We start from the raw sequence: 13,911 nt of genomic DNA, 5'->3' as shown, positions 1-13,911 counted from the left end.
TTATTGCGAAAGGTCTAATGATTAATATAGCTGATTATAAACAATATAATTAACAACAGACTAATATGTAACTAATTGACAACAGAAGAAAGTGTATGTTAGAAGGGAAAAAGATGGAAGATATATACTTTTGCATCAATGCTATTATGTAACTATGGAGTTAAATATAAAACAGAGTGAAAATTATAACAAATTTCGATGTCTGACAGGCTAAGTGGGTTACTGTTTATCGTCGTTGCAAGCTTCTTGAATTTGATATCAACAACGGGGCATTACTGATGAAAATTATCGTAATGTTAAAGAGAAGTGGAAAATGTACAATTACGTAATATTACTGGTCTTTGAAATGTTATACCTCACATTAACTTGGTTATAGTTTATCGTATAGATTTAAGGTCCTCCGCTAATCAAACCGTTTCGAATATCAAAGCTTTTAGGTAACTGTTTATGAACCAACGCTGTGTATGAACGACTGTTCCTGATCAAGCCAAAGTGGCGAAAATCAGTCTGCAAAGGTAAGAGCAAGCTCCTGCAAAGACAACAACTTAACTTTAACTAAAATGTTAAAAAAATTAATTAATCTTAAGTACTTTATGTGTTTTGATTTACAGTAAATGCATAGGCTATGTATGGATTAAAAGTTTAAATGCTTAAACACAGACTGTATAACTATAAACGGTTAGAAGATATAAGTTATTCTATATCTCAGTGTATTGTATGGTGCAGCGAATTGCCAGAAAATCTCAGTTGACTTTCTATAATTAATCGAAATGATTTATAGTTTCGTGAGCTGAATGTCCTTGTGTTTCAATTTATATGTAAAGGCTGTATGAAAAATTATTTTATTTAGTGATCTGTGCAAATATTTGCAAGTTGTAACAAATCTTATACTATTATTTAGCTTTTAATCCATAACAATGATTATTATTTATTATGAATATGTCTGAATACCACAGCTACTTGATCAAAGTTTATTTACAATCGTGATTTCTATAGCTCAAAGAGTGACTTGGGTGAAAAGATGATGCCAAGTATACCTAAGGGCAACAATTTACACAATGAAGGCATTGAAATATTAGAGGTAAAGTGTTTGGATTTTTTTTCCACTCGACCCAAATTGCAAGGAAGCCGATAGCGCTACCTGAAGACAGATAAAATAATATTGTTTACCTACTTGATGTCATAGTACAGATTGTGATATTTTTTTAGAAAAATCACTCAAGTCTTCTCAAAAGTATTGATCAGCATTCCAATGAACAACAAACCGGAGATGGCGCACATTCGCACTCATCAGGTGCTTTCTTATACTTTAAACTAAACTTGCGTGAATCATTCTAAAAGCTGTGTATAGGATATCCCAAATAAAGACATGGGGTGTTTACTTGAAACGTTAAAAACGAACTGAATCGTTACCGAGAGAAAAAGCCAGATCTGAGAAAAGCAAAGCGGTGATTCGCTAATGAACTGCTATAACCTTCTTTAATTCATTTTAAAATTATGAACGAATTTGCTTTATACATGAAGTAAATCGCAAATTTTCTTTTCATCTTTATTTGTAAAAGAAAAGTTAACTTGGTCTTAATTTAGCTAACGTTAATAAACAAAAATGCTTTTTACAGGACAAATTGAGAAACGTCCTTACATTTTTGGAAAATTCAAAGTCAAATGTATGAGGTGAGAGAATGTTGTAGTTCAGGGGCGCGCAACTATTTACCGCAATGGGCCACAACATATAAGTATAATGATGCTGACGGTCAGACAACAGTAACAAGTATTTAAAAATAATTATAATGGGCTACTTGATAGAGTCTGTGCGGGAAGCGGGCCACATAAGTAAGTACTGCAGGCCGTATGTTGCACACCTCTGTGTAGTTCAATACAGCTTTAATGGTTACTGCTCGTTATTCGTGATGCCAGCAGACCGGAATTTGTTCTAAGAATTGTGAAATATCTGACAAAGCATAACATATAAAGTGCAGTAGAATCTGCTGAATGAATCCACGAATAACATTCGTTCCGCCGCTTATTACATACAATACATCTGGGCACGGACATCTATAAGAAAAATATACGTCGCTTGTTAAATTCGAACACTGTCTCATGCTGTGTCAGTGTTTTGCGCAGATGGAAGTTATTTGTTATAGAAAAGCCAACAAACAATCAACAATGTTGTTACACTGTTGCTGCTTTTAGCGTAAGGTGCATGAATTAAACTAGTTAATTTGCAATTTTTGCTGTATTTGCGGTACATCCGGTTTATGTTGTTCTATTCGAAATCGGTTACGGTCGATTTATCTAGCAAATCTTATTGGAATAATAAACTATAATTGCAGCTTGTTCAATTTCCTACCATAAATGCAAAAATAAATACCGTATACGCATCAGCGCATTATGTATGAACAAGTTTTTATAATATAACAATCTTTGAAGCCTTGCAGCAAGCAAATATATTCTATGTGATACGCAAAGCAACTATTTAAACTTGGCAACAATTTGAGTTGTAACCTTGTTATCGTTAGGTGGAGATAAAGAACAGCGTAACTTTCAAAACATATGTCAGCATTTGGACAGGGCCAATTATAAGATGTTTCTGAACTAAGGTTTAATCCAGCAGACAAACACACATAATGTTTTCAAATCCAATTTAATGCCAATTTTATGAGAAAACCACAGTGTTCTTCAAAAGTAGGAGAAAGGCGAAATGTCGCCAGATGTTATGCCTACATGCTGATATGTTTCTAATTTCTTCTCTTTGTGTACCACTTTCGCATGAGCATGACTTACGCAAAGATACATACCAAAATGTTATTTTTTTTCTAAATTTTGCAACGTGTAGCTTTTTCTAAACTTTTAGTCATCTTATCTTGGTTTGAAGACATGCAACAAGGCAATGCGTATATCAGGTTGAGTGATGAACTCACTTCATTAAACTTTATTTCTGGTTGTTTTGTCAACATTGTTAAGAACTGGCGTAGCAAAGCTGCCCGATAATTATTTATAACCTTTTTCAGTCTGTTAAGCTTCTTCTTGCTTACTTTTTAACAAGTGGGCCAATTGCCGGTTTAATACTTCCGCATATTTGAATCACTCGTTAAACGTCATGCGTTATAACTTGCCATGGAAAATTTTTGGAAAGTTGTAATCTTGACCATGTGGATAACGGTTGGCTGCACATGGCTGGTTTCGATCACAACAAAGAACACCTTTATGTCACGTGGTAGAAGCATGACGTCATCGTATAACACATAATAGCTTTCGAAATTTTCAAATATGTGAGTTAAAATTAACGTTTTGCACGGTTCGCATGTTTGTGCGCTCTGCTGCAACTTGTAATGCAAATGTGTTTTTATCATGCGTTCATTTGCAGCATTTTTACGTTTTAACTTTCTACGCTCCATGAAACATGACTTAAAACCGCAAGAACCGGTTCGAGCTGAACCGAGCGCCATATGATTAACAACGAATAACGCTGTTATGTGAAAATGATGAATGAAATCGAGTTTTAGTTCCGCATTTACTAAGTTTTGAAAAACGAAATTTGAAAAATTAAAATAATAACGACGTTTAAATACGGATAAAGACGTCTTGCGTGTTTCCAGTACCTCACCTTGTTGCAAGTTGACCTCAGTTTGAGGAAGTTTTTTCCGCTTCCTTTGTCGCTAACAATCGTGATTGACATAAAAGGAAGTATATATATATAATCGCTGTCCCTTCCAAAAGTTCCCCTTTTGGAAACTCTTGGACGGGGAATAATACCCAGTGTGAACTATGTATATATATATCTGATCCTCGTAATCTCGTTCGCAGCAAATTCTGAAAACTTGGCAGGTCGAGCGCCAGGCGAGGATAAACGTATTGATTTTAATGAAGCTATACGCCTAATATATACGGTTACACCTCGAATATTATCAAAAGAAAAGAACAGTGCTGGCTTCTTCGATGTTCACAAATATAATTTCTCTCGCGTGCATTTGGATCAAACACAGTATAGGTGCTACTCTGACGTCATGTCTCAAGGAAACAGCTCGCACGATTTGAAATAATTGTGTTAACAAATGTCTAGTGTTAAAATAACAATGTTTGCAAGGTTTTGAATTTGCACTGACTGCCTTTGCGCGTAGGCTATGATGCAATCGTCTGCAACATTTTTCAGCCAATTGCAGGTTGGCCCGAAAGCGGAACCAAGTAACGCAAAGGTGGGTAAAAGGTTTGTTTGGGGGCGTGGGTAAGATATTGTAAACTTCCACGCACCACCCAACAAAATAAAGCGACGAATAGGGGTAACATGAATAAATACTTTCAAAGAAGGCGACTTCCTTTCACAAGATATACTTCGGGTGGAACAGAACGAGTTAGGTCGTTGAGAGATATTTGCATTTGCCATAAATATGCAACGTTTGCGAGTTATGTTGCTGCAGTTAGTTCATCTAAAAGTAAATTTCTCATTTTAACAAAAACCGGAATTGCAATGCGTAAGTTTTATTATCCCAAGAATATTTTTTTTCTAACAAAACGAGCTTGTGTTGTCTGCGAAGTGTACTGCAGCATAGTTTATTGATTTTAAAGCAGGTGTATCGCCTTAATAATGCAATCTCCGATATAAGGAGCACGAACTAAAGCCCTATCCCGCAAAAACTCGTTAAAATAATTACGTTCCTTTTCTTGACTCCAGTTTTGCTCCCGCCGCTAATGAACGTGCGAACGACAGCGAATATAAATTTTTCAGCAAGAAATAGCAATAGGCCTATGAAGGTTAATTGAAAGTATAATAGAGACTGCAATATAGGAAGTGCTGACAGACGACATAATTGCAATTTGTGTATGGATCTTGGAACTTTCGCAAAACATTGATTTTATACAAGAACTCTAACTTTTAATATTACGGTACCAGAAACTAAACCATACAGCCTAAGACTATATTTATTGATGTATATTATTTAGCTTGCTCCATACTGCTTAGTAATAAACACCTTTACGATGCTACGGCATACTGTAATGCGTTTTCACGAAACAGCTGAAACGACCTCCCATCAGAGAATGGTATTAATGTGCTTATAATCGCTTTAAGTAGGTCAATCACCTAGTGCTGATACGGTTATAATTACTCGCTGTCCAATGTCCATAATGAATTATAGGCTTTGCATGCATGTAATAACGACAGCATTAGCAAATGATAATTTGGCTTTAATGGGCAAGGTTTACGAAATTGCAACACTAAGCTGGGATAGCATCATTTTTATTGGGTTGAGTCAGGGTTAAGTTGGGGTCGGATCAGCAGATTTCATAACTCCCCTATAAAGGCGACGACAACTTGTAAAATCTAAGGACTTTTAAGTTTTACAACGTGTCCCTTAAAAGAATTGATCAAGAATTTTAAACGGATATTCAGAATTACAAAGCGTTTTAAAACACCTCCTTTCGACATCCTGTTCTCCCTACTAATACTTACAAGCTATAGTTTTCGAAAGATCATGTTTACGGTTCCGCATATTGATTTTCCGTAACTGTATACTCTGACAAAAACGCTTTCGGGAAGTGATATTACAATATAACAAAGGAATAGCATGAGCAACATTTGAATATGATTGACATGAAATACCTAAATAAAGAATGAAAATGTTAATAGGAAAAACCAATCCGGGATATTGCATACGCTCATTTAAAAAAAGAAACAAGAAGAGAAAGAGTTAGTGGAGAGACAAAGGGAGAGAGACTAAAGGTAAAGGGTGATGCGCGTTTACTACGGAGGCTGGACCAGGTATAAAAAACTCAATTAAAAGTGTATCTTGGGGAGTTGAGACGCTACATCTTAATAATACATAAAGGTCAGTCCGCGTGCAGTAAGCATTACCGACTTTAACTTACTTTTGCAAGGGCCAAGTCAAAATATCAACCTAAGTAGAATCGTAAAATATATTGGTGGAATAGATTCAAATCTAAAGCGAGTTGCTTGAAATATCAAGGACTTAGCACTTATTTTACTAAAATTTGCTTTAATTTTTACGTTAACTTTATCGCAATCTTGATTTTCTGCCGTTAGCCCTCTGATGATAAATCTACCAGATACGACAAACGTGGTATTGGAAAAGCACTTAGCATTTATGCCTGGCAATTCCAGATGCGATAACGACACCATCATCAGTTAGGCGCAATACAGCTACCACAGAGCATGGCGTAGAAACTATTTTACAGTGATAGTGAAAGTAACCTTTGATGCCTGATGAAGGCAAATGGTATAGCTAAGTTTAGGATTTTAATATTCCCGTTTTATTGAGCGTTTATTGAAGTAATACAAGCAGCATTGCGGCATGACGAGAAAGGATTAATTGGCGCCGAGCACTGAGGTAGAAGGCGGTAACCATGCGAACACAATTGTTCTGGGTTTTACGTTACCCTCAAAGTAAATATGTACCCAACGCTCATTATGCTTTATTTTTTTGCAAAAAAAAATAAATTAAACAACGTTATCTGATTTTACATACGTCATCTGGCCAGCTGAATTTAAGGTCGCGACAAATCAGACATTTACATAAACTGTAGCAGGCACAACTGGCCCGTATGATTCGCTTGCGTTAATTGAACCGGTGCAAATTTCCGGAGAAAAAATCAATAACAATCTACAAAGCGCAATCAATAACCTGTGCAGCACCTTTACAAGATATTTATAAGCAGTACGGAGAAATTTCTTTCAAATATTTTCAATAATTCATAGCGTCAAACCATTTATTACGGTCATTTGGTGCTGTTTTTGTTTATTTTCCGGAAGATTTTCTGTGACAAGGATTCAATTGATGTCGGATTGCTTGTCCAAGGCTAAGTTGTAGTTCAAGAGAATTGGTTAGAATTTAATATTCTTCCTCTAAGATGTTTTCTTTGGCAAATTCGAGTTCATAAGAATACAGACTAGGAGACATGGCACTATTGTGTTACAGAGTTTTCCTTTGTCCTTTGCGAGGGATGAACTCGTAAATGACGTTTCAAAACACTCCGTTCGAACTATTTCAATTGTTACGGAATATAATTCTTTTGAAATAAATTTTTATTCCATAGTAATTTTTAATGTCACATACTGTTCATCAAAGAAAAATATGCTCAAGGTTGAATAAGTGTAAAGGAGAAACAATCCAGTACCCCTTTAAATGACGTATCCAGGCAACGCATTTCATTTCTGTTCGTCCGAGCAAGGTGACAACGTGCTGCGATATTGGGGAAAAGTACAGGACAATTGGTGGTCTATATACAACTAACCTTACCGCCCTTTGAAAGTCTTGTAGTAAAAGCATGTTTACTTTGGCATGGTGGGAGTTACAAGCATTGGCGTCAGATTCCCACGAGAATGCTTTCCAACATGAAGTAACTTTCCCGCAACAGGTATAAGGACTGTAACGCCCCGTGAGATTCGTCAGGCGCGAATTCTGTATCCAGTACGCTTTGAGGCGAAAATTATTGATAAGCAACGTGAATATGTTTTTGTTGAACGTTAAAATCGTAAGTTAAGGGAAAAGCATTCCTTAATAAAGCTTCTCTTTCTCAATTCACCTGTTCGAGTTATAAATAATTTAGGCCGGAGCGTCGGTAGCTAATCCATCGATCCAACGGTTACCGGCTTAAACTCAGAAATCGATGGCATTTCTCCAAACTTAATTGCTACGAGTGCATTAGGTAAAATTAACCAACTTCCAACGTGTTTTCTACTCATCTGCTTCCCAGTGTGGTTTGGTTGTAAAGAGATAAGGTTGTGATGTAAATAGGCATCGTAAATAGTTTTATCACGTTGCTTGAGAACAAAGAAAAATTGTCTCAGACAGCGCAAGTGAGCAAAAGGACATTTTGTTGTTAGCAATAATTAAATGTTGCCCGAAAATAGCCAAGAACGCAGCTTCAGATCAATGACAGTTCCATTAAAAGGTTAAAACACAATTTTTATGTAGTTTAGTTGATCAACAAACTTTTTGTTTCTTAAGATCGTTTGAACGTGTGGCCGTTGAGCTTTTTAAACATTTCATTTTAAGCCTGAAGCTGTTGACTTTATAATCAAATAGGATGTCATATCGCGCAAAAAAGACAACCAGATCATCCACATCAGTGGAACTGCGATGCAAAGAAAGAGATCCGTCTCCTCCACCTTCCTATACCTCTTTGTATCCCAACACCGTTGTGAAAGATTTTCCTACGTCTGAAGAGTCAACGGGGAATCAATCGGAGGCTAAGGAGACCAAGATAAGAAAATCAAACGGAAGTGAAAGGAAGAGACAGAGTAGTTTAGGCGAGGAGGTTTACCTCGATGATGTAGCCCAGAAGATTGAAAAAACCAACAGAGAAAGAATGCGCTCCGGACAACATTATAAGCTAAAAACCTTTCCTGTGTCTCTCACGCAACGATCAACAAGCTGTGAATCTGGGACGTCTTCTGGTTTCGATAAGGGAGTTGTTGAGAGGAGGATGGGGAATATTCCCCCTTTTTTGTCTTTTCCAGTTCCGGAGTCTCCGGAATACGCACTGTAAGTGACTCGTGTTTTCGAGTTTTTGAGTTTAAAAATCAGGATGAAATTTAGTTTTACGTAATTATTAAATGCTAACATGTCTCTTATCAATTTTTATTTACATTTTTATTTTAAATTTTTGTTTACATTTCAGCAATGGCTCGTTATTTGTTAAATTGTTACGATTCTTTCAATCTGAAAAGTAATTAAAGGGCCCCTATACTTCAAATGACAAGAAAATCTCAAATACTCGACCTACTTTTAGATAAAGATAACCATTTGGATTTTAGTTAAAGATATTTAATCTTGACAGAGAACAAAAACACGAGGGATCGTTTTCGCTACCCCACCGCAGAGTTGAATTAAAAAATCGCTTGTAACTCCAGCGAGCCATTGTCGAAGAAGATACAATGTAAACATTCCGCGTAACAATTGAAGGGAATCTACACACGCGATTTTTGTGTCACAGAAAGTGCTTCGATCGATTAGGCTAAAACACATATCGCACAGTTTCTTCGTATATTTTTATTGAGTAAAACTCGACAACACATCGCTGTCTTCCGAGTATGCAAAAAGTTTAAATTGCATATAATTGGGCTTAATTCAGTTACACATCTCAAGTTACACGAGGTCCCTCACTAATTACTCGGCGCGCTCATCGCATCATGAAATGTTTAACTTTCCTTGAAGAAGGTTGTATAGTATTTTCGCGTGGCTCGTGAATGTTGAAGATAAAGATTTACTCTTGTCTCTTTTTTGGTTACACGTCAACAGTGTTGTGTACACTGCACGCGATATATGTTTACCGAAAATAGCCGGTATGCATTCGTCAACGAAGCGAAAGCTTTTAGGAGAGTGATTCAACAGGTGCCATTGGAAGCAAGTGATGCGAAGCTACATCCTGCAGCAATTCATCAACATAATGTCTCCAATGTCAAGCGAATAGTGCAATTTTTCATGTGACCTGGCTTGGCCTGACACTGCTTCGTGCCAACCCGGCTAAAAGCGATTTCGCGTCTGTTGATTTTTTTAAACTTTTCAGCAGTTTGTCAACTCCGCAACGTTTTGATGAGGAGGTATTTGCCGTAAAACTGGAGAAAAGTTCCCTTTACCCTTCATATTTCCTTCATATTCGATTTAACCACAACCTTTAACGCTGGCAGTGTGTATTAATTTAAAACGGCGATATGCCGTTTGAGTCAGGGCAAATACTGTCTCTAATATCTACATCTCGTGCGGAGTTGATTTAATTCAACATTGCAACAAGCAAAATCAGGCGTATAAACGAGTTTAAACATAAGCTTTAATAGCGCCTCCTCTGTTACCCGCGCAGCTGTTGACGTCATTAAAGCAACGTACACAATCGTCATTGATCGATAACAATAGATAGTCGATTCATGTTCATTGATTGTGGTTGGTGACTACCACATGCTCTTCTATACTGGCTTGCTCATAAACACAAACATGTTTTTTTAATCTATGATCAAATTTTCTTAACGATGATTATAAGTGTTGGTCTCCGGAGAAAACCTTTTTGTTTTCGTGGATATTGGTGTTTTTAATTAAGGCAAAATTGAGTTTAATTACATATTTTTATTGATTTTCATTTGCAACTACATGATAATCATGCTAAAATTTTTATTTTACACTTTTATGTTGCCCTATGCGTATTGATGGGAACAGTCTTTGCTACGATATTTACGCTCCACTGACATTTACGACACGTTGTTATTTTTATTACCCATTGGTTGTAGTCCGTGGTCTGCCAATGACATTGACATCACATTAAATCACTTTCTCACGGTCCCAAGTGCATTGACTGTATCAGAAAACTCAAAGCAACAGGCGTATGTATATCGTCAGCTGTCAAAGTGCACTGCTGGCATATTATAAGGAGTCGTTTTGTTTGTTGGTAGCAAATAGCAATGTTCTGCGTGGCTCAATGCTCCAAAATATTTTGACCATCAGTAAAATACAGTCACGCCTAAGAACCCGATAGCCCAAGTCTCAAACAATCTGACATTTAAATTCTTCTTGAAACTTGAACGTGGCCAACAGATTTCGTCGCAAACGAAATTAGTTTGGATACTGGTCAATCACTGCAATCCGACTTTTGTGATTATTTTTATTTTAGACATTTAATTATTATCATCACTAACTATTCCGCCGTACGTCACTTGATTAAATGGTGTATTTTCTTGTAGGGTAGGCTTACCGATTTTCATTTCAACGTGGGACTAAAAACGGTTTATTTATATTATACTGCCGTGGGAATGATTAAGAAAAAACTGCTTAGTTACGTAATACGCATATTGACAGGTTATATTGATAGGCCAACAATATTTGACATGTTTTACAATTATGAACGGAAGGTTGTCAGCTTCCTGGCAACATTTGATAATGATGAAACTAAAAACAGCAACATCAATTTTTAAAATTGTGGTTTTTACAGAGTGCCCCACTTGGATAAAAGTGACGTTGAAGAAGTCTTGATGGACTACTACGCGAGTCAAAAATGTTGCGAAAGCAGATTTAAACCAATCAAGATCACACACACTGAGACCATAGTTACGTGGCATGTAAGTTGATTTCACTCGGTGTTATAAAGATATAAAGAAAATGGCAATTACTTAACTAAAAGACTCCAGAATCCATATGTTATTATATGACTGACAGTGTGTCTCTAAAAAATGTCTTAATTGCAGCAAATTAAAATTCTAAAAAGCATCTAACTTACGTTGCAGTACCATATCGAATCGGTCTTTGAACGTCGGTCCACGTGCAAGGTGGCGGCACCTTATTCCAAATCAGGTATTTCAATAATCAATATAAATATTCTTACTCATCTTTGAAACGAAAACAAATTAAACCCTATAGCTTTGGAGAAATTGAAAAAATCCTCCGCTTTGTGTTAGATTTTGGCCAGAAGAAGAATGACTCAAAACGGCCTGATATATGGGACATCAAAGTCGATCTGCCTAAAAATCTTGAAGTAGTTGTAAAAGAAAAAATCCCTTACACTTCTTCAATTCTGGAATGTGATAGGTATATGGCGATTACTAATCAGTCGCAACGTTCGTATCTTCTTAGCACAGCTTTAAATTTATAGAGGGCAAAAGAACTTTTAACTCGTTAACGATTGTTTCCTTTATTTCAATAGTTGCATTGGCGTAGGGCACCACTTTTGTTCCAAATGCAGCAGAACTGGCCAAGTTGCTTGCTGGCGTTGCCATGGTAACGGACACAGCACGTTGCACGAAACACACTACGAGGTGAGGTTTATGCTATAGTTTTGAAGAAAAATTACTGATGACATATCACGGCTTTAGAATGCTTTGATACAAAGAAAAGTAGTCTTTCCGAAATACAGTACGTAATAAGTTGCTGTAAGTTATAGATTATTATCATTATTTTTTGCCTGCAGATGAACCAAGTGACAAAACATCAGGAGATCCGTGGTTGTACCAGGCACGAGACTTGTCACAATTGCGGGGGCGCGGGAATGGAAGAGTAAGTGTGCATTGTTTTCATGGTAAAATTTCCTCGTATGAGAGCTATTCTCAAGATTGTGTCACAAACGCCATAATGGGGTGAAAGAATTATATATTTAACCAACCTGATAGCGGTTAGAGCACCTGCTTGGTTGGAGTGAGTTGACCAAGGTAGAATTTATATGAATGTATAATATTAAGCCTTTTGCGTTTATTTGGAAACATTAGTATCAGATTATGTTACTCTTTTCGACAGTCAATATGATACTTTACGTTTTGAAGTAGAACATTTTTTCCATCAGATGCTGTTTATGTCGCGGCCAGGGCAAGTGGTCCTGCAAGAGGTGTTCTAATTCTGGCAAGGTTGAAAAATACGAACAACTCATCGTAACTTGGTAAGAAAGTGGCTTAAACATTTTGGTATGAGTTATTAGCCGGAAAGCTACAAACTGCCCTTTTAAACATTAACAGCAATGTTTAGATGATTTCTTCTTCATTTAGGAAAACAAAAACAGGAAATTATTATTCCGAAGAACCAAAACTTCACGAGAATATTCGAACCAAATTTTTATGGAAGTGTAAAGGTCTTCCAGTCTACGAAGAAAGTAGCAAAAAAATACGCCCGATTCCTAGCAATGAGTGCTTAAACAAAGAAATGGTTAAAGCATCCAAGGCCTTTATAGAGTTACATAAAACTAACCATACTGCAAAATTGGGAAGACAGAGAATGCAGGTAAATAAATAAACTTCATCCATATATAACGACTTATAACTTTGAAGATTGAAGAATTGAAAAAGATTATTATAAAAAAATTGCTTGGATTTTCGGAAAATTTGTCACGAAATATGAAGATTTTAAAATAAGTGCAATTTTAGTCACAGACGCAAGTCGTGAATCTTATTCCTATCACTGAGGTTTGTGGCTTGACTTCGAGCGGAGAAGGCATAGCTTGGATAATTGGTACAGAGCGCTTTGTATATGCACGTGAACTTCCAGGCTTGAATGCTACATGGCCGTGTCAGTTGTTGTAGCTTGTCTTGTAATCCGATTGCCGTGATGTCACATGTCACCAGCAACATGATTGTTCAGAATAAGGCGAAACGACCGAGTGAAGGGCTGCACCCAGAAACGGTTGCTGTGGTGTTTTCCAACATGATAAAAAGCGCGTTTAGTAAAAACACGTTACGGTATATCCGTTGGCAAACACGCTATACAAGTAAACTAACTTTTAAACTGTAAGTATACTTTCCATTTGCAAAGTGTAAGGTATTCCTTTTAGTATTTGCTTAATGTGTATTCGTTTTCCTTGCTTTACTTAATTGCTGCACTTATTCCGTCTTATGCAGTGCGCGCTATGAACAGTATTGTTCCGTTGTCGCTTAACGAATGTCATAGCTATTTTTGGCATAAATGCTAAAAAATACAGTGACTTTGTTTACTTACTTTTTCACAGATATTTTGAGCACTTTAGTTTATTGTTTACATTTTTATCGCAAATTTGAGTTGTAAAATTAGCCTATAAGGATACGTCTTTCATGAAATTTATGGTGTTTTCTGTTATGGATATTATCGTAAAACAGCGACGATGTATGGATCATACATAAATACGCTACATCTAGTGAGTTAGTCTTTACTCAATGATTACTGTATTACGAGCGCGTAGGCATTTAGTTAGCACAAGCACTTTGATCACTTTTCTTTTGTAGTATGTATATACGCCATGCGAAGATCGTAAAAATTGTGTTTGTACCTGGACAGAGACAACCGTAATTTGAATCTTTCTGCGTTTGACAACGTTGCTTTTATTTGCAAAATGGAAAAAAAAACTTTTAGCCACAAGGATATGTCGGGTGATATTTTTCTATACCAGATACTTGTCATACTGCTTGGTTTGAAGTTAGTGCAACGCCTTTAACAGTAATAAACTTTGATCGGA

The 13,911-nt window shown here is 36.5% G+C and overlaps 1 protein-coding gene across 2 annotated transcripts; it reads left to right on the top strand.

The window, feature by feature from the left end:
• Nucleotides 1-375: 375 nt before the first annotated feature.
• On the top strand, nt 376-13,909 carry LOC143469301 (protein SSUH2 homolog). Of its 2 annotated transcripts, XM_076966949.1 has the most exons (13): nt 376-515; nt 997-1,081; nt 1,210-1,294; nt 1,620-1,674; nt 8,043-8,501; nt 10,936-11,062; nt 11,228-11,294; nt 11,399-11,528; nt 11,644-11,755; nt 11,908-11,993; nt 12,277-12,369; nt 12,476-12,707; nt 12,851-13,909. In XM_076966949.1, the coding sequence occupies exons 2-13, from the start codon at nt 1,022-1,024 to the stop codon at nt 13,004-13,006; spliced, it is 1,662 nt and encodes a 553-aa protein (XP_076823064.1). In that variant the 5' UTR covers nt 376-515; nt 997-1,021; the 3' UTR covers nt 13,007-13,909. The 2 variants fall into 2 exon arrangements, with proteins under 2 accessions (XP_076823064.1, XP_076823065.1); XM_076966950.1 differs by lacking the exons at nt 376-515; nt 997-1,081; nt 1,210-1,294; nt 1,620-1,674 and adding an exon at nt 3,931-7,908.
• Nucleotides 13,910-13,911: the final 2 nt, after the last annotated feature.

Source organism: Clavelina lepadiformis, chromosome 8, assembly GCF_947623445.1.
Source record: "Clavelina lepadiformis chromosome 8, kaClaLepa1.1, whole genome shotgun sequence".
In the NCBI taxonomy this organism is placed as follows: domain Eukaryota; kingdom Metazoa; phylum Chordata; class Ascidiacea; order Aplousobranchia; family Clavelinidae; genus Clavelina; species Clavelina lepadiformis.
This window is presented reverse-complemented; position numbering and strand designations above follow the sequence as displayed.